The sequence below is a fragment of the Podarcis bocagei genome (genome assembly GCF_964188305.1).
Source record: "Podarcis bocagei genome assembly, chromosome: 16".
Taxonomy (NCBI): Eukaryota; Metazoa; Chordata; class Lepidosauria; order Squamata; family Lacertidae; genus Podarcis; species Podarcis bocagei.
Genome location: NC_138142.1, coordinates 25,556,686 through 25,582,370, shown reverse-complemented (window position 1 = coordinate 25,582,370; position 25,685 = coordinate 25,556,686). Strand labels below are relative to the sequence as shown.

The window sequence follows — 25,685 nt, the reverse complement described above, 5'->3', positions numbered from 1 at the left end:
CTGTGGTAGAACATCAGCTCTGCATGCAGAAGGTCCCTGGTTTAATTCCCAAGATCTCCAGGTAGGTCTATGAGAGATCCCAGTCAGAAAACCTGGAAAGCGGATGTCTGTTTAATTTAACAATGGATCCGGTTTGCGCTTTGCTGAGAACAACTGCTGCTCTGAGACAAGGAACATGATAGTACCTAATGCCTACAATTGGTATTAATATTTGCCCATGAGTTGTTAAAGTAACACCTCTATGTGAGTTATATTAGACACATGGAATGAATGGGAAGAAGCAAGGGAGGTCTAGGAAGTTCCTTTGAATTATACAAGAAAAGAAAGAAAAGCACCCTTGGGAGGCTGTAACTTTGACTGGAGGAGCGGTAGGGTGAGGGCGATGCTTAATTTTTATCCGATTGGCTGCTGTTCTGCTCATTCCTTCAGCCCTTCTTCCACATGCCAGGGTTTCAGATGCATATTTTAGCCCTAAGCATTCAGCTGGAGCCCTGCAGGGGCACAAGCAGCCAGCGTAGGGGGCTAGTTCTTGGAGCATGAAGGAACTGTGAGGAGAGGGTTAATCAGCCCCTCCCCTGCCCTGCCTCCTGTTTGATGCTGCTCTTCATTTAATAATTCACCAAAGCCATTAAGAATTCATTGTGACTCATTTGGGTGCCATGGCACTGCTTGCCCCTGAGTTACAGTGGTTCTGTAGCAAGTGTAATATGTAGTCTGCGTCCTCCCAACACAGTCAATAAAATTTATTAGCTGGTACAGGAGCTAAATTATTTAAAAAAGTTAGCCTCCTGAATGCCCCCTTCTCCCACACATAGACAAAATCAGGGTAGTTATTTGCCCATGACAAATAGCAGGAAACAAGGAAACCAACCTTTTACTAACAATAATAGAGTAGTAGTAATAGTAGTAGTAGTAATAAAGTATACAAAATAAAAAGCAGTTTGTAGCTCTCCCAGTCCTTGCCTGAGCAGCTTCCTCAATGGCTTTTGGGTGGGGCTCTTGTTCAGATCCTAATTGATTCCTTCTGCTTTCTTCCCCTTGCATCCAAAACCACACTTTGGAACAGCCAGTTCTTTACCAGGGATCTGCTGCCCTCACGTTTCAGCGGGTGAAGAGGAGAGAGGGGCCCGGGGTGGGGGTGTAGAGAGAGCTTTCTTGTGTTTCCTGACTCCTCCATTCTTCAAAGCTGTGCCTATTAACCTTCTCAGAGAGACAGAAATGTCCGAGTGCAATTCTTGAGATCCTTTCTCATTGCCCCTTTGGGTTGCATCCACACTTACTAAGTTTTTCAGAATGTGGGTCTTTAATACGTCATCCTCGCTCTAAAAAAAATATTAATCCCAGCATGGGAAGGGAGCTCAGATCATAGACAACGAGTCCCTTATTTTGACTCCATAATTCCAGAAGGTCATTGATTATTCTCCATCTTCTGTGTGGCCCTGAGAACAGAACGGTAGTTTTGGTTTCTGAGAGTCCCAGCTCCTTATTAAAGCCAAGATTGCAGTTCTCATTATAAAGGTGTGAATGCATTCAGACCGTTCTCCCTGGAAGTATAAATGTTGGAGGAGACAGGCTTGCCAGCATTATCTCGGGGCAGGTTTCCTCCCATCGTGGTACCCTCATCTTTATCTCTCTTTATCTGGAGAGAAGAACAGAGAGCTGGTGGAATACCATGCACTACATATCATGAGATTTTGCTCCCACCTGCACAGAGAAACTTCCTGAGACCTCTGCTGAGTTTCAAAAAAGTTTGTTTTTAAAAAGCTTCCACCCTTCTTTGTTGTTTGGAGATGCTTGGAAGCACGCCATGAGTAGTTTGCAAAATCCTGAAAGTGTTGTGAAGTGACAGCAGCTGCTTTTGTGTCACATTTCTGCTACCTGCAACAGATTTCCCCCATAATTAACATGACACTGAATTTGAAGGTTGGCATCTGCGTGCGGAAGCCTGGGAGAAGAAGCTCATCCCTCTGGGATGTTTTGCAGCCTGCAAGGAGCTGGACCCGAGACTCGCACTGTTGGCCAGCCCTTCCAGGTACCGGTAATCGTGCCTCCAGCTGCTTCTTTGTTTGAATGGCTCGTGGGTCTGTTCTGCTCAGGAGGCTTAATAGGATGGGGAGCCAGCATTATAATGGATGACAGCTTTCCCCAACCTCACATGCACCTCTAAATGTTTTGGACCTCAACTCCCATCAGCCTCAGCCAGCCTGGCTGTCCTTGTTGCGTTTGCTGGGAGTTGCAGTCCAGAACATCTGGCAAGGGGACACAGGTCCCCCAATCTCTTCTATAATGGGACACATACTACTAGGACCTGGGAGACCAGGGGTCAAATTGCTGCATCTCAGCCTAACCTACCTTGCAGGCTTGCTCTGGGTATCAATTGAGGAAGGGGAAGAACCATGAATGCCACCTTGAGCTCCTTGGAGAAAAAGGTGGGATACAAATGCAACTCATAATGATATCACATTGTGGGTGCTGCCAAGCAGGACATGCTGGGATCAATAGGTTGGTCTCTTGACACCTAGAACTAAAGAGGTGCACTGCCTCTGGACAAGGAGGTTCTACTCATGGTGAAGGGTGGCTTACCTACTTGGAGCAGAAGGTAGCCATTCCTAAGACAGTGTAGGCTATGTAAGGGAAAATGCAGGAAGACCAGTTTTCACCCCCACCCAATATCAGCATCCTTTCAAAGGCAACAGAAATGTTGTATTACCTATTTCAGAGCTTTTGCCATTCCTGCCCCAAACTGATGTGATTCTTTTCCCCCGTCTGTGGCGAACACAAGAAGTTGCCTTATATGGAGTCAAACCAAGTGTCCAACTAGCTCAATAAGGGCCATGCTGACTCTCCAGGGGAGAGCGTTACCTGGGGCTTGAACCCAGGACTTCTTGCATTCCAAAAGCTTTATAGGAGTTTACAGAGCTCTCTCTCCCTTTGGGGGTGATCCCCCCCCCCCGTGTGTGACGCATGGGACAAGCATGCTTCCTTCCCGCAGAAACGGACTCTGCTCTCTTGCTGGGTTTGAATGAGCCAATTGGCTGCGAGAGGCTCCCTTGCAGAAGTTTGAGCTCTCTGAGCGTGTTGATTTTTCTTTTTCTTTTTCCACATTGGAAAGCTCTTAAGGAGCGGTCTGGCTCATGCAGAGTTGTGCAGATGAAGTGTCTCATTTCTCAAAGAGCCTGTGTCCACACCATACCTGAAAAGCACCTTTAAAGCACCCAGCTTCCCCCAAGTAATCTTGGCAACTGTACTTTGCTAAAGGTGCTGGGAGTTGCAGCTCTGAAGTGCAAACTACAGTTCCCGAGTATCTTTCAAGGCAGCTGTGTGCTTTAAATGTATGGTGTTATGGATGTCACCTAAGACCTCTTCCTACAACCAAGTGTGTAGAGCCAGTGTGGTGTAGTGGTTAAGAGCGGTGGACTCATAATCTGGGGAACCGGGTTCAATTCCCGGTTCCTCCACATGCAGCTGCTGGGTGACCTTGGGCCAGTCACACTTCTTTGAAGTCTCTCAGCCCCATTCACCTCACAGAGTGTTTGTTGTGGGGGAGGAAGGGAAAGGAGAATGTTAGCCGCTTTGAGACTCCTTAAAGGGAGTGAAAGGCGGGATATCAAATCCAAACTCTTCTTCTTCTTCAAATATAGTCTGGTGCAGTGTTCAAAACTCCCATTGTTCTAGGCGCATTTTGCAATAGGGAATTTCATTAGCACAAACCGTTTCTGAGCTCTGGGCGCAGCACTGCGCCTAAGATTTCCGATTAAAACTGCAGAGTGGAAGGAAAGGAGGGCCCTTTTCTGCCTCGCCACTTCCAGCAACAGTACTCTCTGAAGACTGGAGAAGAGACCCTCTTAAGAATATTTGGGGTGGGTGGGAGGGGAAGGACTAGAGCATGTGAAAAAAAATGAACATAATATTTTAGCTGCAGTTCATTCATTTTCAGCTTTGTATTTTGGTTATGGGGGGCGGGGGGGAGCGCACCTAGTCATTCTGTTGTTGTGCCCATAACCCTAGATTTAAGGTGCCATTTAGCTCCTAGCTTTCATATCTCAGTTTCTAATATTGGTCTGGTGTTGAGATGTAAAGGTGGTGTTGTTGAAAGTCTGCTGCATTAAAACCTGCATTAAGCAGTTTTAAAGGAAGTGGAAGGTTAAACGATCTTGGCAGAGCCTCCAGAGTCCGTGACAAGGGAGAGAAGGTGGAGATGGTAAACTGAGCATTGAAATTCTGCAGGAAGCAGCAATGCCACCACAGGTAAGTATTTTCAGTCTCTCCTTGACATTGTTGCACCATATATTTTGAAGCACCTTGATGCCATTTTAAAACAGCTATGGCTTCCTTCCCAGAATCCTGGGAGCTGTAGTTTGCCAAGACCCCTGTTTCCCTCAGAGTTATGGTTCCTGGAGTTCCTTGTGAAGAGAATTCCTGTTAAACTACTCTGGGAATGGCGGGGGGTGGGATAGGGGCTTCCAAGCAACTCCTAGTCCCTTTAGCAAACTCCAGCTCCCAGAATTCTTGGGGGGAAGCTGTAACTGTTTAAAGTGGCATTACAGTGCTTTTTGATTTTTATTATTTTATTTTGACAAACTTATAATCATAAATAATAAGAATAAAAATGTGCACCCCACCACTGAGATCATTCCATTGTAACTATCCAACCTCCCAAAATGTCTCTCCCCAAAACACCTCTTGCAATGGTCTGACCCTTTTCCATTTTAACAGTACAAATTCCACAAACACCTTCCATATCTCCTTAATCATTTATCTTGCATATTCCCCGACTTACCTTAATGGCCCATGTTAATTTATCATTAATAGCTATATCCCACACCTCTTTATACCGTTCTTCCATTTTATATTCTGCTTGCCCCTTCCACTTCCTAGCTATAATAATTTGTGCAGCTGTCAATAAATTTGTGAGCAAGTCCTTCATAGCCTGCGAATCTTCCACCCCATCATAAATTGATAATGCTATCTCTAGACTTTCGGTCAGCTTTAACCCAGTGATTTCTGTTATCTACTTAAACACCCTTTGCCAGAAAAATTGTACATATTTGCACCCCCACCACGTGAGCATAATTCCTGGTTTCTTGGCATCCCTTCCAACATAACACTGATTATTCCTTGTTTATTTGATTTAATCTGACTGGTGTTAAATACCACTTCCAAACTAATTTAGAATAATTTTCTTCTTATAGACAACATTTTCAACGTACGATTCTCCCATATTTCTCCCCAGCTTTGACCATCTATCTGCCCTGTTGTCTCCTTTCCCCACACCTCTTTCAGTTGATCTTCTTGATCCTCCATTTCTACTAATGTTCTATAAATTTCACTGGTTTCGCACCATACATTTAAAAGGGGAAACAGTGCTTTAAATATATGGTGTGAATGTGACCTAATGGCAGGAGCAGGGTAGCCAAGGCACAGTTGTTTGCTTCAAGATCTAGGCCTTTGTCTCTATGCAGAAGCACTTTTCAGCAGTTGAGGTCCTTTCAGGAGACAAGGGAGGGAGTGAGGAGAAGGAGGCAATGCTGTGTGTGTGTGTGTGTGTGTGTGTGTGTGAGAGAGAGAGAGAGAGAGAGAGAGAGAGAGAAATTGTTGGCTTCTGGCTATGTAAGGGGGGGTGTTGTATATCCACAGTGGGCATGTTTCAATTGGCAGGATGTGAGTCAGAGCAACAGATTATCCTGCACAGCTCTGAAGATTTGGTTGGGGATGAGGACTTGGCTCATTTTCTCGGGGAGGGGGGCGGGAGAAGGGGGTGGCAATGGCAGGCCTGTGATTAGAGGGACAGAGTATGGAGCAGGCATTGGCAAACATGGCCCTCCAGATGTTTTGGGACTACAACTCCCATCATCCCTGACCACTGGTCCTGTTAGCTAGGGATGATGGGAGTTGTAGTCCCAAAACATCTGGAGGGCCGAGTTTGCCTATGCCTGGTATAGAGGCTCAGGGGGAGGGAGGGTGGAGAGAGAATTTTGCTTCCTCCCACTTTCTTTTGCCAAGTGCTTACTTCAACGCCCTTATACCAACATACTCAAATGGAACATCCATGTATAAGAGCAGTATCTCTAGAGAACCAGCTGTTAGTTCTCTGTTGGGACTGGGATCCATGAAGCCAGGTTGCTTGTAGGACTGAGTGCCACTTGAGCAGCTGATCTGACCACAGGTTTGTGTGGTTCGTTCCATGTGTGTGTTGCTTGCTGCATGAGGAGTCTCGGTTGACTTACAAAATAAGGGTTCAGGGTCTTCCGCAGCTTCCACCTGCAAGCACAGGATTTGGCATCTCAAAAGCACCTTGCCTTTTCTCCAAAGAGCAAGATTTCTAGGATGCGGCTTTGCTCGAAAACTTCTGAGTAAGGTCTGGTGGGTGATTGTAGGGCTGCCTTGCTGCCTTCTCTGCTCCTCCACTCCCAGCCCATGACTCGCCGGGCAGATTTCTGCAGAATTAGCAGCTGATGTGCAGGGCCAGATGGCATCCCCCTTGCATACATACCTCATTCCTGCTACTGGCACTGGCAGCTGAAGCATAAGAACATAGGAGCTTGCTGGATCAGGCCACTGGCCCATCTAGTCCAGCATTCTGTTCCCACAGTGGCCAACCAGATGCAGGACCTGAGCAAAAGAGCATTCTCCTCCATTCTCTGCCTCATTCTAGGACCGGCCCTGGTGAATTCCGTCATTTGCATACTTTTTGCAGGTTGTGGCATTCTGCTTTCCTTGATGGGGCGTCTGGATGGTTCAAAGCTCTTGCTAATGCAGCAGCTCTTGCTAATGCACCAGGCCAGAAAGTTCTTCTAATCTGCAAGGGAGCTGGCAGTGCATCTCCCACCTGCCTTATGATGGGTGGAGGGGCTATCAGTCCTCAGATCTCAACCCCCACTGTGTTTATTTCAAAGCAGCTGCAGAGAGACTCTGATAGCAACTGGAGCCTCCTCCCCTTGCCCAGCTGCTTTGAAGTTTTAAAACACACACACACACACACACACACACACACCCTGTTGGGAGATCTGACCTCCTGCACTAGGTTTATTTCAACACCCAGACTGACTTGTTCTCTGGTTGTGCTTTCTTCAACTTGCTGGAACCATGCTCTTGACAGTCAAGATTGAGCTGTGTGAGCGAGTGGCCTATTATGGAACTATGTGTACCTTTGCCATGATCTGCTAAGATAAAAAAGGCCCTTCCCCAAGCATTCTTCTCCATTTTGCACAGTCTGTGCTTCTGTCTGTCTTTCATCCGTAGCCTTCTTGCCTCTTGCATTCAGTCTACCCAAATCTCAGCAGCAGGAGAAGGGTTTTTAAGTGACTTGTAGCTCTTGAGCTGTCCACCTGTCCCACAATTGCTGCTTCTCTTTCTCCTCCTTCAATGGGTCCATTGTGTCAGCCGGAACAACCGGCTGCTTTCCTCCTTTCTCTTCTCTTTTGCAGCTGTGGCAACTTTGGAATGCACCAACTTGTGTCCTAGTGAGGGTTTCTGTGTCTCTGGTGGTAGCTCCAACCTTGGGAATCCAGGGGTGGAATCTCCTAGACAGGGAGTGGAACGTTGTTGGGAGTGGAGGGGATTCCACCAGGTGGGCAGAGCTTGGCCAAGGTGGGTACCTCTGGGTGCAGCCCAGATGGTTCACAAGGAAAGAGTGAATAGCAAAGCTCTCAAGCGAGGCAGAAAAAATGAGTGCCATCATAGTTTCTCACTTTGCCTGGCAATTTTAGTCCTCCTGAGACATCGAGGAAGGAGGCAAGACCCTTCAAAGCACAGGTCAAAATCTTGACACCTGGCTAGATCACATTATTTGGGGCTGTGGAGGTTTCCTGACTGAAACTCAACTGAGACTGCTTCGAGGGTTGCCCAGTTCCACATGGGAGGCAAATGCCATATCTATGGACGGGGTAGCCATGTTTTTTTGCCCTGGGTGAAGCCTCCAGAGGGGTGCTGTTGAGTCTCCCAGCCTGTGTGTGTGGTGTGGTGTGTGGTGCGTGTGTGTGTATATGCAAATGTGCATGGGGTGTGTGTCCCAAACTGGGTCTTTGACCCTGGTGAAATAATGCCCTAATGGACACACAGCTGTGCAACCCTCCATCACCTTGTGTTCTGCCCATACTATAAGGATGGGGAACCATGGACCCAGGTGACAAATGTGGCCTCCAGCCTTTCTATCTTGCCCTCAGGACTCTCCCTTGGCCACATACCCTCCTGAACCGCGGCCCCCACTTTGCATCCGGTATGATTACACCCGACTTCAATGTGTCCTTGAACTCTGACACTGCATCTTGCTTGTTAGGGCGGAGGAGGAAACAGAAGTGTCTTTGAAAGTGTGTAATAAAACCTATCCTACTGTTCAAATTCACATCGGTTGCCCTGCCTACTTTTGCCTCTGGCCCCACCCACTCATATGTGGCCTCTGGAAGGTTGCAATTAAGGGAACGTGGCCTTAGAACGTGTCTGATTCCGTGCTCTTTTTCAGATAGCTTTGAGCTGGTATACTTTTCAAAAAGGCAATGTTAAAAGGCAGGGACTTCTCCCTGGAAATGAAGGGATTGCTTTCTCTGGCCTCAGCTGCTTACTTCCTCCAGCGTGGTCATGAGCCAAAGCGGCCGCCGGCCTGGACATGTGATCCGACACCCATGAATGCCACTTTGGGGATTGGCTCTCTTGGCAGCGAGGCTGGAGAACCGGGCTGCCTACCCAGCAGCAAAGCTCTGCGCTGCCACGTTGGGCCGGCTGCCAATCTGGCTCAGTTGCGTCTGAAACCGTTGCTCTGTGCATCCACATTTTGTTTTGCACCAAGGATTGGGAGGGGAGGGGGGAAAGGGACACATATATGGTAATGAAAAGAGATTTGGCCAAATGCATGCAAGCTCAGAATGCATGCAGTTAGTGCATGGCAGGGACAACCTATAGCCTTCTGAACATTGCTAGACTCCGACTTTTCATAATCCTTGACTGTTGTCCATGCTAGCTGGGTATGGTTGGTGTTGGTATCTGAAAGAAACCAATAGCCACAAAGCTGAGACAGTGCAGGGGAAGCAAAACAACAACCACTGGAGTTCCCTTCTCTTCCTCTCTCTGTCTGGGAGTTCAAGTCCAACAATACCTGGAGGGCTTACAGGTCCCTGAGCTAACCTCTTTCATTAGGTACATGCAATACAGCTGTTTATAGATAACTACATCAATTACACTGGCATGTGGATAAGAGGAAAAGAGCTACATGAGTCCCGAAGCTTTTCCTTGCCCTCAGTGGCTACGTTCTCCCTCCACTTTGGGAAGCAGTGTTGTTGTGCTTGGGTTCTGCTTGTGGATGTCCCATTGGGGACATCTGGTTGGCCACTGAGAACAGGGTTCAGGACTAGATGGGGCCCCCTTTGGCCAGATCCAGCAGCCAGTTCTTCTTAAGCCACAGTTGTTGAGCCATGTGAACCAGGAGGGAATTGCCCTCTGGTCCCTGGCCTTGAGTGTGTGGAGTCTTCCCAAGATCTTTCTGAAAGTTTAGACTTCCTTGCGGATTAGACCTTGACTCTTGTGTGGGCTGAGCCAGTTCCTTTGTCTACCCAGACCATCCTTGGCTATCTTGGGGGATGCTTAAGAGGTGTGCACGGTTTTTACAAGTGCTTTCTGCCTTGCCCCCCACCCTCTATCTCTTGCAAGCTTGATGAAATAATCAACACACATGAGTAAAGCTGCATGTTTTGATAGCTGATTAATCCAAAGTTATAAGTGAGCGTGACCCCATTTTTATATTTTAATTTGTATTAGGACTCATAAAGAAAAAAATACAAAACTTACTATCAAATCTCTTGTCCCTTTTTGTGTCCAAACTAAGACTTTGGTCTAAATACAATAAAAACATAAAGAGTGAGTAATAAAGAAGAAAAAATAGAAAAGAGGTTAAAAGAGAGAAAATAAAATTCAGACGGTAGGGGGACTTCCCATTCTTCATCCATCCACTATATATAAACAATATTCACTTCATCCACTCCAATATAACACCCATATCATTTTTAGATACAGAGGGCAAACTTTATTCATATAAAGAAACTGCCTTCTACTGACCCAGACCACTGGGCCATCTAGCTGAGTATTGCCTACACGGACTGGCAGCTGCACTCCAGGGTCTCAGGCAGGGAGGCTTTCCCAGCAGCACCTGGTAATGCCAGAGACTGAGCCGGGGACCTTCTGCAGACAAAGTATGCAGCCCACTACTGAGCAATCGGTTGAGGGGCACATTAAAAATGTCCTATCCTTCTACACAAAGAGGTAACTTAGACCACGTTCACAACATACATTTAACGTGCTATGTTACCATTTTAAACAGTTAGGTCTCCTCCCCCCCCCCCCCATAAAAAATTATAATACTGAGAAGTATAGCTTGTTATGGGTGCAGAGAGTTGTCCCCCTCCCAGAGCTGCAATTCCCAGAGTTCCCTGGGACGAGGGATGGATTGTTAAACCACTCTAGGAATTGTACCTCTGCAAGAGGAATAACAACTCTGAACACCATTAACAAATTACACTTCCCAGGATTTTGAGGGGAGAAGCAATGACTTGTTTAAAGTGATAGAGATCTTTAAATGTATGGTGCAAATGTAGCCTTAAAAAGGACGAAATGGTCTCGCTTCCTTTAATACCTAGAAAGCACCTGCGTTTGGGTTTTTGCTAACGAGCACATTTATGGAAATGGAATCGATCTGATTGGGAAAGAGTCGGGGAAAACAGTTCGGTCGGAAATGTCCTTGTTAAGCCCCGTGATTGTCAGATGTGGGCAAGAGGAAGGGCCTTTCTGGCATGGTGGGTATTAATAGAACCAATAAAAACATATTGTGAAGAACCGGCAACCGACCAACGTGGGGGAATGCAGCCAGGTTGGTCTGCTCTCGCCTGTCTCTTGAGCATGTGCCAGAGCTTTGTGCCAACCGGCAAGAAAACTCTGCTCTGTTTACAGTCTCCAGCAGAAGGCCGGCCCCGAATTCTTGCAACGTGGCAAAGTGCCCGCCACACCCTGGGGACAGCCCCCCTCCAGGAAAGAGGCTCCCACACACTGGGTGCCGTGCCAGCTGCTGATGGTGGCATGCCTTGGCGTGGAAAAAGGGTCGCCCAGACTGCTGAGGAAGAAAGGGCCAGCAAGGTGACCTTTCTGACTTGAGCGAGAGCCAGCTCTTTTTGCAGCAAGATCAAGGAAACAGCATTGTGCTCCTGAAAATATTTTCCGCGTCTCTCACTTTCCTGAGAAGTTGGATGCTTGGTTGTCATGTGGGCAGGAGCTATTTATGCAGTGCCCTTGTGAGAGGATAATCACCTGAGTCACATGACATTTTCACAACACAGTGTTTAAGCATGTGCAGAGTGTTCTCGGAACGTCACTGTGTTTTCTTAGAAATGCTGTGGTGGTGCTAGGTCTCCCTGCTGCCTTCCAAAAGAGATAGGAGGGCAATAAACAATAACACTGGCCATGACATTTTTACTTGAAAATGAGAAAAAAGAAACCTGGGTCCATCCACCTCTGCCTTCAATGGTGGTCAGGCAGATTCTTCTTTCATACTTTCAAGCTGGGCATGAAGGCAATGGTTTGACCACGTTTTATATCCTCAGTATCTATATCATGAACGTCTGTTATTCAGAGGTAAACAGCTCTTGAGCATGGAGGTTTAGTTAATGGATGCCTGTCAACCTTCTCTCCTTCATGAATTTGCCTAATCCTGTTCTAAATTTATGCCCACCATTTCTGGCAGCTGCCCATATGGCAATTCTGGGCACATGGCTGTTCCTATTTCTGACCCAGGCAGCAGAGCAGTGGTCTTTCCAGCCCTCAGTGCCACGTCAACCAATCCCACTGCAGCCAACATCTCCCCCTTTTAAAGGGGTGGTGACTCATTCATCCCAAAACCTAGCCAAAAGCTGCCTTCTGTTGCAGCTGCCAGGCTTCTTTCTCTGCTTGCAAAGCTCGCCCAGCTCCCTCTGCCTCATGCAAAACAGAACCAGCACTCTCTTTGGTCTGCACTGTAAATAATTATCCGGGGTTTCTATCTGCAAGCCAAAATAATAAAAAGCTGTCTTCTGTTGTGCCTGGGCTGGGTGAGGCTGATCTGTTCAAACAGAGGCCTCACAATACCTCCTATTATATCTTGGAGCAGAATAGATTTCAGCTGCTGGGAGGGTGGATTCAAAAGCCTTACCCAGCCTGGCGGAGAAGCTTTCGGGACCCTTTGAACTGTGCCATTGAGCGGAGGAGTGGAAAGGAGGGTTCACATTACAGGCTGGTGTGTACTACACCTTACTGAGTCAGGCAGTTTGAGATGCCAGCAGGAACTGGTAACCTAGAATTTTCTGCATGCAAAGCGTGCCCTCTGTGGCTCTTCTCCAATAGCACATGAGCCTGTACTAGGCTTAAATTGTAGCATTGGTTCATCTAACACAGTATTCTCACCTCCAGCCTCTCTCAACCTGGTGCCCTCTTGTTCTGGACTGCAACTCTCATCAGCCCTAGCCAGCATTGGACTCCAGGCCCCGACAACTGGCCTGGCTTAGTAGTCTAGAGAACATCTGGATGGCACCAGGCCGAATGAGGCTGGTCTACTCTGTTGTTCAGACAGAAGGGGCATCCCAGCTCTGCCATATGCAAACTTTGTAGGTGCCACAGCTGCATGCAAAGTGCATGGCTCTGCTTGTGAGCTATGGTGCCCGTGCAAATATTAGTAAGCAAATATTCTGCCCATAAAGTTCAATATTTTACTTTGTTTTGGCTTTGTTTTGAATATTCAGGTTGCTGAGGTGAGTGTGTGTGTTTGCAGAAAGTGAGATTTATTTTACTTTGGCTAGGGAGTGGGAAAATCCCTGGGTAGGTCTATCAATTTACTAACGCAGTAAAAATTACCAATAGCTATTATCTGCAAGAGCTTTGAACCTTTGTTGAAAGGCAGTCTGCCTCTCGATTACCAAGGGTACAGAAGTGGGGTAGCTGTTGCTGCCGTGCCATGCTTGAGAGCGCCCCAGAAGGAATCTGCCTTCAGGATGCTGGAAGAGATGGGACTTTGCATTGTTCTAGCAAGGTGGCATTTACATTATGAGGAGTGTCAGTGCACCGCTGGTAAGAGATGTGGAGTGTAAAAATGTGACTTGAGGCGACAGAGTTTGATAGCCAAGGGAAGCGGCTTGAATGTTGGTTTCTGAAATGAGTGTCGGATATTGTACTTTGATGGCTCAGTTAAGGAACATTTTGTGAAGCTGGCAGCATGCACGCACGCGTAAGTTGACAGCAACCTACTGCCTTGATTGCTCCCATATACCCGTGTTAGTGACTTGGAGCCAACCTTTTAAAAAGCCTGTTTGTTGGGTTGCTTGGACGTGAGTGACACTGAGGGCCTGCTCCCAGATCTTTGCACTGTGCCGACCTAGACCCCCTCTGACTGTTTAGGGCTAGGACTCCCATCAGCCCCAGCGAGTGCATCTGTATGATGGGAGTTGCAGCCCAAGACAACCGTGCTGGCCCGGGACTCATGGGAATTGCTGTCCAAAACATCTGGAGGGCACCAGGTGAGCAAAGGCTGCGTCACCCTCCTCAGCCAGAGAGCCTTTTGTTGACTTCTGGGCAGGAATTATTCCAGGCCTACAACTTGATACTGGCTTTGAAGAATATACCGAACCTCTCCAGCTTGCAGGGGCCATTTTGGATGCAAGGCTTTTGCAAAACCTGAGCTGGCACCCTGAGGTTGTGTACTGTAGAGGCTCTCTTGCGAATCCAGGGTATCCTGGATTCCGCTGGGAAAGTTCTGAAAGTGGCAGGGTTGGCAATGGGAGGGACGGAGCATGTGTACACAGGCTGTAAGCCATGTGAATTGTGGGCAGGTTGGCAAGCAAGGGCAGCTGCCGTTTCCTCCCTGTTTTGGCAAGGGCGTTGGGAAGTTACCGGCTCCTTTGCTAGCAAGGGAAGAGTGTGTGTGTGTGGTGGCAGGGCGGGGCCAGAGCCCAAGGCCTTCGTCTCTCACCAAGTGGCACACACACTCTCCAGTCTGCTGATTTTCATTTGCTTCCTTTGAAGCCATCCACCCACTGGTGAACAGAGAACCCCATTGATCTCATGGCATCTTGGAAGACTGAGGGGGGTGGCATGTCCCGAGATGGCGTCTGACCCAGATCAGCTAGGAACGAGCTGGAATTGTGCAAGGGCTCTGCACAGTAGCAGAACTGGCCCTCCCTCGCTTCAACCTCAAGAAGCCTGCACTCATTGCAACAGATGGGGAGCGGGGATCTTGAGTTGCATCTGAGTTGGCTTTCCCGAGGTCATGTCTGTAGAGAGCTCTCCCCACTTCCTATGGGCAGTATGTACCCATTCCCAAACTTACTTGATCCCTGGTGTGAGATCCTTTTGTCACAACAACCCCGTGGGGGTAGGTTTGGCTGTAAAGGAGTACCTGCCCCAAGGCCACCTTGTGAGGGATTTTTCATGTCATCATTTTCTAAATAAACAAGCAATTTGGTGGGTTGTTTGTTACATGGGAGCGCACCCTCTCTACTTATCCTTTTTGAGCTTCGTGGATCAAAAGCTATCTGGTTCTGGGTCTCAAGTGTCAAAGAGGCTTTTTGCGTAGTTTTGCATAGAACCAGACTTGGATGAGGCTGCCTTCCAGCAAGTGTGGGGCAGCCCTCCGGACGTTGTGGGGTTCCCAGTTCCCACCAGCCCCTGGAGCAGCATGACCCACGGTCGGGGACGGCGGGAGTTGCAATGCAACAGGTTCCCCCCATCCCTGCATCCAGGAGAAGACTTTACAGAGGCGCGCGCGCGCTGTGAGCGGCGGCGGCGGTCGGGGCCTCGCATCCAGCTGCGGTTTCGGAGGCTTGTCGCTGCGGCCGCGCGGGTTTGGGGCGCCTTTCGAACCGGAAAAGGAGCGACCGCCCGGCGCCTCGAGGGAGTGTGCCTCTTTGCGCCGTGAGGCCAGGGAGGCCTGCGGGCCTGCTTCGGCGTTGGCGTTTGGGCTGGAGGGCTGGCTGGCTGGTTTACTCAGCCGAAAGGAATGTCCCTCGCCTGCCTCCCAGCAGTTGCGTTTTTCGTGCTGGCACCGAGGTTTCCTGCGACGCAAAGCTGCTCAACTTTCTCTCTCTCTTACACAAAAAGCAGAGAGAGAGATCACTCGGCCTCGTTTTCTTGTGTATGTAAAAGAAAGAAAGGAAAACTCAAAACTGGCATTTCGCTCAGACGGCTCGCGGCTTCCCAATGTCTGCTAAATGGCCATGGTTTGGCGCGCGCAAAAGGCCGTCCGTCCCTTTGAGTCATTTCTTCCCGAGGCGTCATTGCGCGGGGGCCGGAGAGCGCCTCGAGTCCCGTTTCCCTTCCCGGCCCCGCTCGCGCCATCTGCGGTGTTGCCAGGGCCAGGCCGGCCCGACTTCCATTTGCGGACGGAGCGGCGGGGATGACTCAGCCCCGCCGGGTGGGGCCGGAACAGAGGCGTTGGCCGGGGAGTGGGAGGCGGGGAGACGATTCCAGCCAAGACTTCGCTTATTGTTCCTTTCCCTCCCTCAATGTACTATTTAATACCGCGTTTCCTGTGCTTGATAAATTGAAGCAGGCCGCAGCTGCACGGATTGCTTGCGCATTTTCTTAACAGTAACACTAAAGATTATACGCAGACGGTGTTATATTGTTATACTTGTATATATATTTACACGCCTCCTAGTTTTCAGCAAAAGAGCAGGGAATTATTATTTTTAACCCTGGCGCTTCAGGCGTCTCCTCTCGCCCTCTAAACGGATTCAGTGTGATCCGCAGGATTCGTACAATAATCTAGTATTCTTTATTTACTTGTTTATTTTTGGCGGGGGGGGGGAGCTTCTAGTCCTCATTAAAACTGAGACTGTTTTGCAAATGTGAGGAGGGGCATACTTTAAAGATTAGAAACGAACAGACAATTATCTTAGTTACTTGCATGAGTATATTGGCTTGTGTTGCAGGACAACAGTTTAATCTAGTCTTAATCCACCATGAGCTGTGTCTGCTGTTCATGAAAATGGCATGCAACTAAAACACGTCCATAGTCTGCAGACCTCCCTTGTTCCCTTTTCTGGCTTGAAAGCAAACCATGGCAAGTTGTCAAAATACAGGCAGTGTTCTGTCGCAGCACAGGTGGAGGCATCCGAGGCTAATTCCTAAAGAGGCTTGTGAAACTTTTACAGTGGTACCTCGGGTTACATACGCTTCAGGTTACATACGCTTCAGGTTACAGACTCCACTAACCCAGAAATAGTGCTTCAAGTTAAGAACTTTGCTTCAGAATGAGAACAGAAATCGTGCTCCTGTGGCGTGGCGGCAGCAAGAGGCTAAAGTGGTGCTTCGGGTTAAGAACAGTTTCAGGTTAAGAACAGGACCTCCGGAACGAATTAAGTATTTAACCTGAGGTACCACTGTAAAAGTTGCTCTCGTTTTTGGCACTGCAAAAACCCATTTAAATTTGGGTTTCTTTCCTGCTGTGACCTCTGGGTGCAAGAGCCCTCTTTGTCTTTGCTGTTGATCAGCTGAAGATGAAGCTTCTATCTATGAATAGATCCATGCTGCTTTTATTTGTGAGGGCTTGCTTGTTGCACATCAGATCTTTGAGTTTAGCCCCCCCCCTTAAATTTTCACCTAATTCTCCACTCCTTAATCTTCAATGAAAACAAAAAAATTCCTTCCAGTAGCACCTTAAAGACCAACTAAGTTAGTTCTTGGTATGAGCTTTCGTGTGCATGCACACTTCTTCAGATACTTCTTCAGGTATCTGAAGAAGTGTGCATGCACACGAAAGCTCATACCAAGAACTAACTTAGTTGGTCTTTAAGGTGCTACTGGAAGGAATTTTTTTATTTTGACTATGGCAGACCAACACGGCTACCTATCTACTTCAATGAAAACAGCAAGACATTTTTTTTGCTTCCCTTTCTTTCTTGAGGGTTCAGGGGCTCCACATGCAATTGGAAATCTGGAAGGTGAGAGCCGCAAATCCCCTCTTGACTTTTTTCTGGGGCCTTCTGGGTGTGGCCCTTGCTGTATCAGTGGCAGCAAACATCTTTTTTCACCTTCAATAGGGCCACACCCTCAATCCTGAATCCTGTCCAGCTGGCTCTGACAGAAGGCTGGTGGCGCTTGCTCACGTTTCTGTCCCACGTGGCACATCCCTGGTGGCTTGGCAGTGGTGCCCTTGGTACCGAAAAAGAATGGGTGAGTCAGAGCCACTCGGATGGGCCTGGGTCGCAAGCGCTTCTCTCCAGAAACAACAGGATCTCCCGTGCCCTGTCCCTTTCCTGCTTTTGATGGGATTCTTTTCCAGAGACACCACCAGGGATGTCAAAAGCCCAAACTCTGCCAGCTCTCCTTCCCTTTTTATTCAATTTTATGTGCTTGTTCCTGGCAAGTGTTTTGTTCCAATCCATGCATCCCACCCCCTCCTCCGTCATATCTCTGCCGTGCCAAAAAAAGTGTTTGCTCATGGAGCAACTTGCGCCAGGAGGCACTGTGGTCCCCCTGCAGCAAAAATTCTGTTAGCAGAACCTGGTGCCGGATTGTCCCCCCTGTGTAACATCTGACTTTCTGGGACAGAAACAACAACAACAACAACAACCATCATTCATAAAGCATCTAAAAATTTCTAAGCACTGGACAAACGTTAAAAACCAAGACAGTTTCTGCCACGCATGAACAATCTAATAGATCTGAACAACACAAAAGGGGAAAGAGTGTGGAGGGAAGAGGGGAGGGAAGCAAATTCAGGTACAGTGGTACCTCGGGTTAAGTACTTAATTCGTTCCAGAGGTTCGTTCTTAACTTGAAACTGTTCTTAACCTGAAGCACTACTTTAGCTAAATGGGGCCTCCTGCTGCTGCCGCACCGCTGGAGCACGATTTCTGTTCTCACCCTGAAGCAAAGTTCTTAACCTGAGGTAATATTTCTGCATTAGCGCAGTCTGTAACCTGAAGCATATGTAACCTGAAGCGTATGTAAACCAAGGTACCAATTTAATGGCTATTACACGGTTACATAGTTGAACAATTGAAATGGCTGCTGAGGATATTTAGGAGAGGAGAAATCAAAGGGCACTTGACTTCAGCTGATTCTACTGGAAGGGGCTTTACTGGGGGTTGCCGGGGGGCTCGAGGATAGATGTTGAAGGGCATGAGTCCAAATGATTGTCTAGTTGGAGGGCTACTTTGGGAAGGGAGATGGCGGAATCAGCCAGAGTGTCTCTCTAGACCCCAGTTGCCTGCTAGTGAGTCCCCCATCTTCACACCCACTGTTCCTTCTGCCCCCCACCTCCTGATGGCACCATCGGTGGGCCTGATCTGGCCCAATGGCTGTACGGTTGCTGATCCTTCCTCTGCGTTGCAGCAAAGGAGGTGCAGCTAGAATGAATCAAAGGGCGAGGTGGACGAGGGCTCTCTGCCAAGAGCTTTACTAGGATGCTGAGCCTCGAAGACATTTCTGTGCTAACCGGTCAATTGGTTTTTGGCAGCAGGTCTACTGAGTGGCGGGAAGGAAACTCACTGATTGTTTGAGATTAAGCTTGGATGGTCAGTTTGGTGCCAGCTTTATAGACTTAGCCAGGAGGGAAATCTCCCCAACTCAAGAAGAACCTAAAATAGAAACTAGTAGTTTCTCCGCCCGCCTCCCCGCCTTTACAATTTGCCTCATGATTAGGAAACTAATGATTTCAATCTCTGTGGCTAAGCTCGGGAGATGCTGTTTCCCTTTCAGGTCTGGAGGGGAATCCACCTGATCTGGTGTAGCCACACAAAAGGAAAATGGCTGTTTTTTTGCTTGTGCTGGAAATGCTTTTGAAGAAATAGAACCGGGGTGGCTGCAGGAGGTCCCCATTTCAGAGAACACACCTCTTGATAGGCAAGCAGTGTAGTTTCGATGCCGATTTAGGAGATAATCCTAATCATGAGGATTAGGAATGCCTCTTGCCTTTTTGCAAAATGCAGCTTAAGATTCTATGGCCAGGCAAAATACCTATGTGCTACAAAAACAGAGTTTGCCATGCTCAGTGGAATCTTGCCTGTGCAAAAAGTCTCGATTTCCTCTGCTGATAAGCAGTGCCTGGAGGCCTTTTGCAACCTGGTTTGTCATTTTTTTGCCTTTTTTTTAAAAGCCAAGCTTGAATGTCGGAGGGGAGCATTCCTCTAGAACTGCTGTTCATGCCATATTTGTCCTAGATGCTGACCTGGAATGTTACTTGCGACTAAGAGGAGGAAAATAAACAGAGGAAAGTGAACTGTTGAGAGCGAAGTTATTTTATTTAACTTCTTTAATTTCACTTTTCTTCTTGCTAGTAATGCTGTTGTTTTGAACTTTTGCTCATAAAGTTGAGCTTCAAGGCCGTACTAAGAAATCATATAATACAACAGACCACAGACTGTCTATAAAAGCAATTGTAAAATAATTGGCACCTGTATGAACTTGCATTCAAATCGGGAGCCACCATGTCTCTGGGATTTCCCTTGGCTCCCAACAAATCCAGCCCGGCCTTCCTCTACGTTTTCTGACATGTGGCAAGATACATCGCCCAGCAAAAACAAATGTTGTTGGGGTATTCTGTCTTCTCGTCTCCTGCCACCGTGCTTTAAAGAAATATCCAGTTCTACACTCTTAAAAGTGCTGCATTGTATTATTTTAATGTACACTCATTCTCCCCTTCTCAAAAAAAGGAGAGTCAGTTATTTAGGCATTGAAAAACTCTTCAGTAGAGGGGGCTTTGTGCTGTTTCTAGCTAAACAGTGCTGTTCGGAGCCTGCTTCTGCTGGTAAAATTCAGAAAGCTGGTTTCCCTGGAAGGCAATCCAGGAGAGAAGTTGGTCTGCCCAGACAAAAGTGTACAGGGATGTGGACTTCCAGAACTAGCCTCTCCGAACTATGCTTGTATTTCATTATGTCCTGCATAGAATTGTGTTCTTGCTATTATTTGTCCGGATACAAATACACGCTTCTGTTACCCTGTTTTCTGTTGACAAGCAAAATTTCAGGTTGGGTGTCTCCCTTCCCCAGATCAGACAAGCAGTCTAGTTTGAAGGGAGGAAAATTTTTACAGATCTTTGATTGTGGCTCAGTGGAAAGAGCGCACACAAGTGGGGTTTCTGGCTCAGCATTTCCTCAGGATTGGGAAAGGCCCCTGGGGAATCCGCTCTTTTTTGTTGCAGTAAACAGGGCTGGGCGAAACTGACTCACCTGCCTGTGAACGAACCTCGCCAGCTCTGCATTTCTGCTTTTAGCTAGAGGCTCCATAGCCCATCCTGTGACCCTCAAATCCCTCAGGTATCCGTTTCCCAAATGGTAAAGGTAACCAGTCACTGGTGAGGGATGAGCAAATCTTCCCATTTCAATTTTATTTATGTATTTTTAAAATATTTATATGCCGCCCTTCATTTGAGGATCACAGGGCTGTTTACAACATTAAAAACACAAAAACACACATTGTAGTAACAAACAAAACAATAACAACATCATACACACCCCAAGTGTAAAAGGTCATAGATTGATTAATTAGCCAAAGGCCTGGGAGACCAGGAATCTTTTTGCCTGGAGCCTAAAGGGATGTAACAAAAGTTCAAGGTGAATCTTCCTGGAGGGAGAGCATTCCACAAATGGGGAGCCACCACAGAAAAGGCCTGTTCTCATGCTGCCACCCTCCAGACCACTCGTGGAGGCGGCACACAAACAAGGGCGTAGGAGGGTGATCACAGAGGTGGATAATCAAAGGTGTGATATACTCAAACCATCTTAATCCTGCCTTTTAAAATCAGGAATGAGTGTTAGATTTGTCTGTGCTCTGTTTCATGCTGGTCTTAATGCATGGTGTTTATTTGTTGTTGCAAGTAGGGTTAGGCTACCTCGGTTTTTAAAAAAGCAACTAATATGTTTAGTAATAATAAGCACTCTGCACGCGCTCTGAGTGACTTGTGAATCCCCATAGCCTGCTGCCCTGTTAACCAAACGTTGGAGATGAGCTCAGCTGTGGAATTTGATCGGCTAAGAGGGACTCCCTTGTTCATAACATTCCAGCCAGGCAGGATGGTTCTGTCTGCAGCTCTGACTTTTCTTTAGTACGCCTCCCCCCAGCCGTCATCTGTTTGGTGGGTGATGCTTTTTTAAGCAGCTGTGTTTCTGTCTCTTGGTCTTCTGTCTTCCTTGGCAGGGGAGGGGAAAGAAAGAAAATAAAGCAAAATATAATGGAATGTAAGCGAGTAATGGAAACTTGGATCTGAGCTGACGACCAACGTTTGGATTTTCTCTTGCCTCAGCCTTATTTATAGCTTTCTCCGTCTCCCTCCTTTTAATATATATATATATATCTTTAACCCAAATAAAAAGATCTTGAGGCCCAGTTTTCCCTCTTCTTGGAGTAGGAGTTTTCTTTATCTGGTATGCTATGGTTCCTGTGAAATTATTTGCTGGCCTTTTTAATTAGATTTGTAATCTCCCTTCACACCATCTCATATTACATTTTCTCCTCCTCCAAGGAACTAAAACCAGCTTAAATGTTTCAACACCCCCAGTTACCCTCACAACAACCATGAGAGGTAAGCCAGGCTGACAATGTTGATTAGTCCGCAAGGTCAGCTAGGGAGCTTTGCAGCTTAGCATCACCCATCTCTCCCTCTTAGGCCACCTGCAACATGTTGGTGTAAGAACTTTCCTGCACCGCTTTCCCAAAGATGCTCAGGTTGTGGTGAGCTCCCAGCCAGTCAGGGAGACCCAAAATTCCCCTGGGGAACATGAAAAACATGTCAAAGCCACCCCTGTGTTTAAGGACTGTCAGCCAACCAGATTATCTGGTAATACACCCCTTGAATGATTACATTTGCATACAGTGGTACCTTCGTTCTCAAACTTAGTCCGTTCCAAAACCAGGGCGCGCTTTCCCATAGAAAGTAATGCAAAATGGTTTAATCCGTTCCAGACTTTTAACAACAACCCCTAAAACAGCAATTTAACATGAATTTTACTATCTAAAAAGACCATTGATCCATAAAATGAAAGCAATAAGCAATGTACTGTAGTCACACAATCGGTAGCTGAACTGGGTTCCACACAGTCACAAAAACAAAACAATAAGAGCCTCAAAAACAAAAAAGCAAAATACAGTGGTGCCCCGCAAGACGAAATTAATTCGTTCCGCAAGTTTTGTCGTCTAGCGAATTTTTCGTCTTGCGAATCACGAAATCCCATAGGAATGCATTGAAAATCAATTAATGCGTTCCTATGGTCAAAAAAAGTCCAAACAAAGCCAAATTTGGTACAACAACAGTTTAGTAACTGCTCTTTAAAGTCACACATACTGTAAAGAGCAGTTCAAAAATTGAAGGGAAAATAAATTAACTTTATAAACAAAACATGTCTTTGTTTTTAGACAAAGGAAACAAAGCCGCGAGATGTTTTCGTCTTGCGAAGCAAGCCCATAGGGAAATTTCGTCTTGCGAGGCAAATCGAAAACGGAAAAACCTTTCGTCTAGCGAGTTTTTTGTCTTGCGAGGCATTCGTCTTGCGAGGTACCACTGTAAATAGCAAAATCACAGACCTCAGTGTAACACTCAAATCGGAAGCACATTCGGCTTCCAAAAAATGTTTGCAAACAGGAACACTTACTTCCAGGTTTGCAGTGTTTGGGTTCCAAGTTGTTTGAGTACCAAGGCGTTTGAGAACCAAAGTACCACTGTATTGCCAAAACTTCTAAATACACACATTAATCTCTCTTTTTAAAGGCAGTTAAGAAAACGTGACATTTAATATGTAAGGGGCTACACCTCTGTGTTAGGAGGGAAGTCCTCTTTTAGTCTTTCATATTTTTCTCCCTTTTATCTGTGACAGTAACACACCAGAACCAAAGTAGTAATGGAAAACTAACCTGTGCCTTCAACTTCTAAAATTGACCTTGGTAGATTAATCAACAAAAGCTTTAGTGGATTAATCTAAAACAGTGTTACATATATTTCTAAACACACTTGCAAGAGGATAGGGTCACAGTGGCCCACATCAGCCTTCACAATGTTTTGGACAGCAAAAGTTGTAACCTGGAGACCTGGAGGGCACCTGGTTGCAGAACGCTTGTCTGTGCCGCATTGCATGTCTCTGTTTCCTCCCTTCCTGGGGGCAGGGGAAGGCTAAGTGGAGACATGAGGAGAGTTTATAAAACTACACTTGTTGTGGCAAAAGTGGATAGAAAGAAATTCTCCTAATTGGTTGTTTTAGTGAAATGTGAGGTTCAGGGGGCAGAAAACAGAATTTTCTGGAAATGTGATGGCTGCTGGCTCAGAGTGCCTTCAAAAAGGGACTAGGCAACTTCACAAAGGCGGGAAACTGTTTTTGATTGATGTTGTTTCTTATAGAACCTCCAAGTCCAGAGGCAGTCTAGATGTGGATACCAGTTGCTAAGGGTGAACAGCAGGGACAGGCTGCTGGCTCCATACCTTTGTTGGAGGTCTTCCTTAAGAGCAGGCATAGGCAAACTCAGCCCTCCAGCTGTTTTGGGGACTACAAATCCCATCATCCCTAGCTAACAGGACCAGTGGTCTGGGATGATGGGAATTGTAGTCTCAAAACATCTGGAGGGCCCAGTTTGCCTGTGACTGCTTAAGAGCATCTGACAAGCTACCGTTTGAAATGGGATGCTTGACTAGATGGCTCTGTGTCCTGATCCAGCAAAGCTCAGTGTGTCTTGTCGATCTTGCCTCTTAAGAACTTTGCGTTGCATTTTCTGCTTTCTTACGCATTATATTATGAAATCGTACTCATTGCAGACTGACTTACAAAGAAAACAGACGAACCATTTTATTACTTCCATAATGATTTTGTCATTTGCCATTTTTATAATAACAAATCATCGGGGCTTGGGGGGGGGGGGTTTGTACCTTGGTCCGTGAAGAAGACAAGCCTCTCTCCAGTCTGGATTAACAGCTGTGCCTTCTTCTTTTCCTTGTTTTAGGAACACCAAGAAGGAAGGGGAGCTGCTGACCGCTCAAGCCCGCCTGAAGGACCTCGAGGCCTTGCTGAACTCCAAAGAAGCAGCACTCACCACTGCCTTGGGAGAGAAGCGCAACTTGGAGAATGAGCTCCGTGATCTGCGGGGGCAACTGGCCAAGGTGAGGACCACCAACTTAGCAGTCTCCTTCCCTCTTATCTTACATTTTTCTGCAACGGACTTTAATTTCGCCACTGGTGGTGTGTGGACTTGTGAAGTTGACCCTAGATCAGGCATGGCCAAACTTGGCCCTCCAGCTGTTTTGGGACTATAATTCGCATCATCCCTGACCACTGGTCCTGTTAGCTAGGGATGATGGGAGTTGTAGTCCCAAAACAGCTGGAGGGACCAAGTTTGGCCATGCCTGCCCTAGATGGTGTAATCTTTAAGAATGTGGAAGACCTCTGCTGGCTCAGACCAAAATGCTGTCTGGGCCAGCTTTCTGTTCTGGCAGCTGCCGGCCAGTTTGCCTTTTAGCGCACCCACATAGGGCCTGGAGGGTGACTGTTGGTTGCCTGTTAATTGACTTCAGTGCCTGACAATCAGGGTAGACTGCCTTGGGTCTTGGAGGCTCCACTTGGCTTTCATGGTTAACTGCTGCAGATAGATCTCCTGCTCTTCCACGAGTTCATCCTAACCTCCTTTTAAAAAGAAAGCAATCTCACCTGGCCAATTGTGTTGTGCTTTCTTTGGTCTGCCAGCCCATTCCATTGAGTGACTTTCAGTTCTTCAGTTATGGGAGAGCAAGGAGGAAGCTGGCTCCCCCTCCCTCTCCCCACCCCATAGTGAATTCATAAACCCCTGCCTTCATCAACCCTAGTCCATAATTGTACCGGAACCTTTTTTGGGGGGTGGGTGGGTGGGAAGTGGGAAGCACTGGAGGTTAGGAAATCTATCCCATGAAGATTTAAAACAGCCAGCAGATGGCAGCACAACCTGCCATCTGGGCAAGGCAGTCCTTTAAACCCAACAACACCTCTTGGATTTTAAAGCAGATTCATGCTTCCAGGTGAAAGCATGTGGGGTAGACCTTCTGGCTGTCGGTGCTACTTCAGACTGTCGTGGGCAGGAGGATATGTGGTGAAGCACCCTCCCCAGTGCACACACAAAGCTGTTATTCACCCCCTCCCATCTGGAAAGCTTCACTTCCAGGGAGGACTGTACCACATGTCTTTTCTTTATGCTAGGAAGCTGCTTTCAGCAGAAGCTTCTGAGCACAATAGACGGCCTGGCTTTGCAGAAGGCAGCTTCACCTGTGACCCATGAGAGTGCCAAGCCGGGGCTGGCCCCTATTCTTGGGCTGGTTTTTGGAATCCCGGCAAAGTGGAAATGCAGCTGGGTGCTCCTAGAGATTTATTGAAACAATAAAGTTGCTATTAAAAACAGCTTTTTAAAACATTAGAATAAAGTCAAAGAGGAACTAAATACCAGATTGAAACACAGGTCAATGTACTGCAAATCTGGACAGGCTTACTGGAACAAAAACAATTTTGACAGGCATTGAAAAGAGCACAGTGAAGGCGTCTGCCAATGCCAACAGGCAGAGAGTTCCACAGTCCTCCTACACTAAAAGTTTGATTTCTTACAAATGTGGAATGAGTATTATGTGGCATCTGTAACAGGGCCAGTTCCATGGCTTCAAATGCTCGGGTGGACATATATAAAGGCCGCCACGTCTCATCCCATTGACATACTTCTCCCATTCTCTCTTTTTTTTC

The 25,685-nt window shown here is 47.1% G+C and overlaps 1 protein-coding gene across 2 annotated transcripts in view; it reads left to right on the top strand.

Moving 5' to 3' along the window:
* LMNA (lamin A/C) overlaps positions 1 to 25,685 on the top strand; it is a 48,393-nt gene that overhangs the window by 9,296 nt on the left and 13,412 nt on the right. For both annotated transcript variants that reach the window (XM_081174573.1, XM_081174572.1), the window contains exon 2: positions 23,932 to 24,088. In XM_081174573.1, the coding sequence (XP_081030699.1) occupies positions 23,932 to 24,088 (157 nt within the window). The remainder of the gene's footprint in view (positions 1 to 23,931; positions 24,089 to 25,685) is intronic.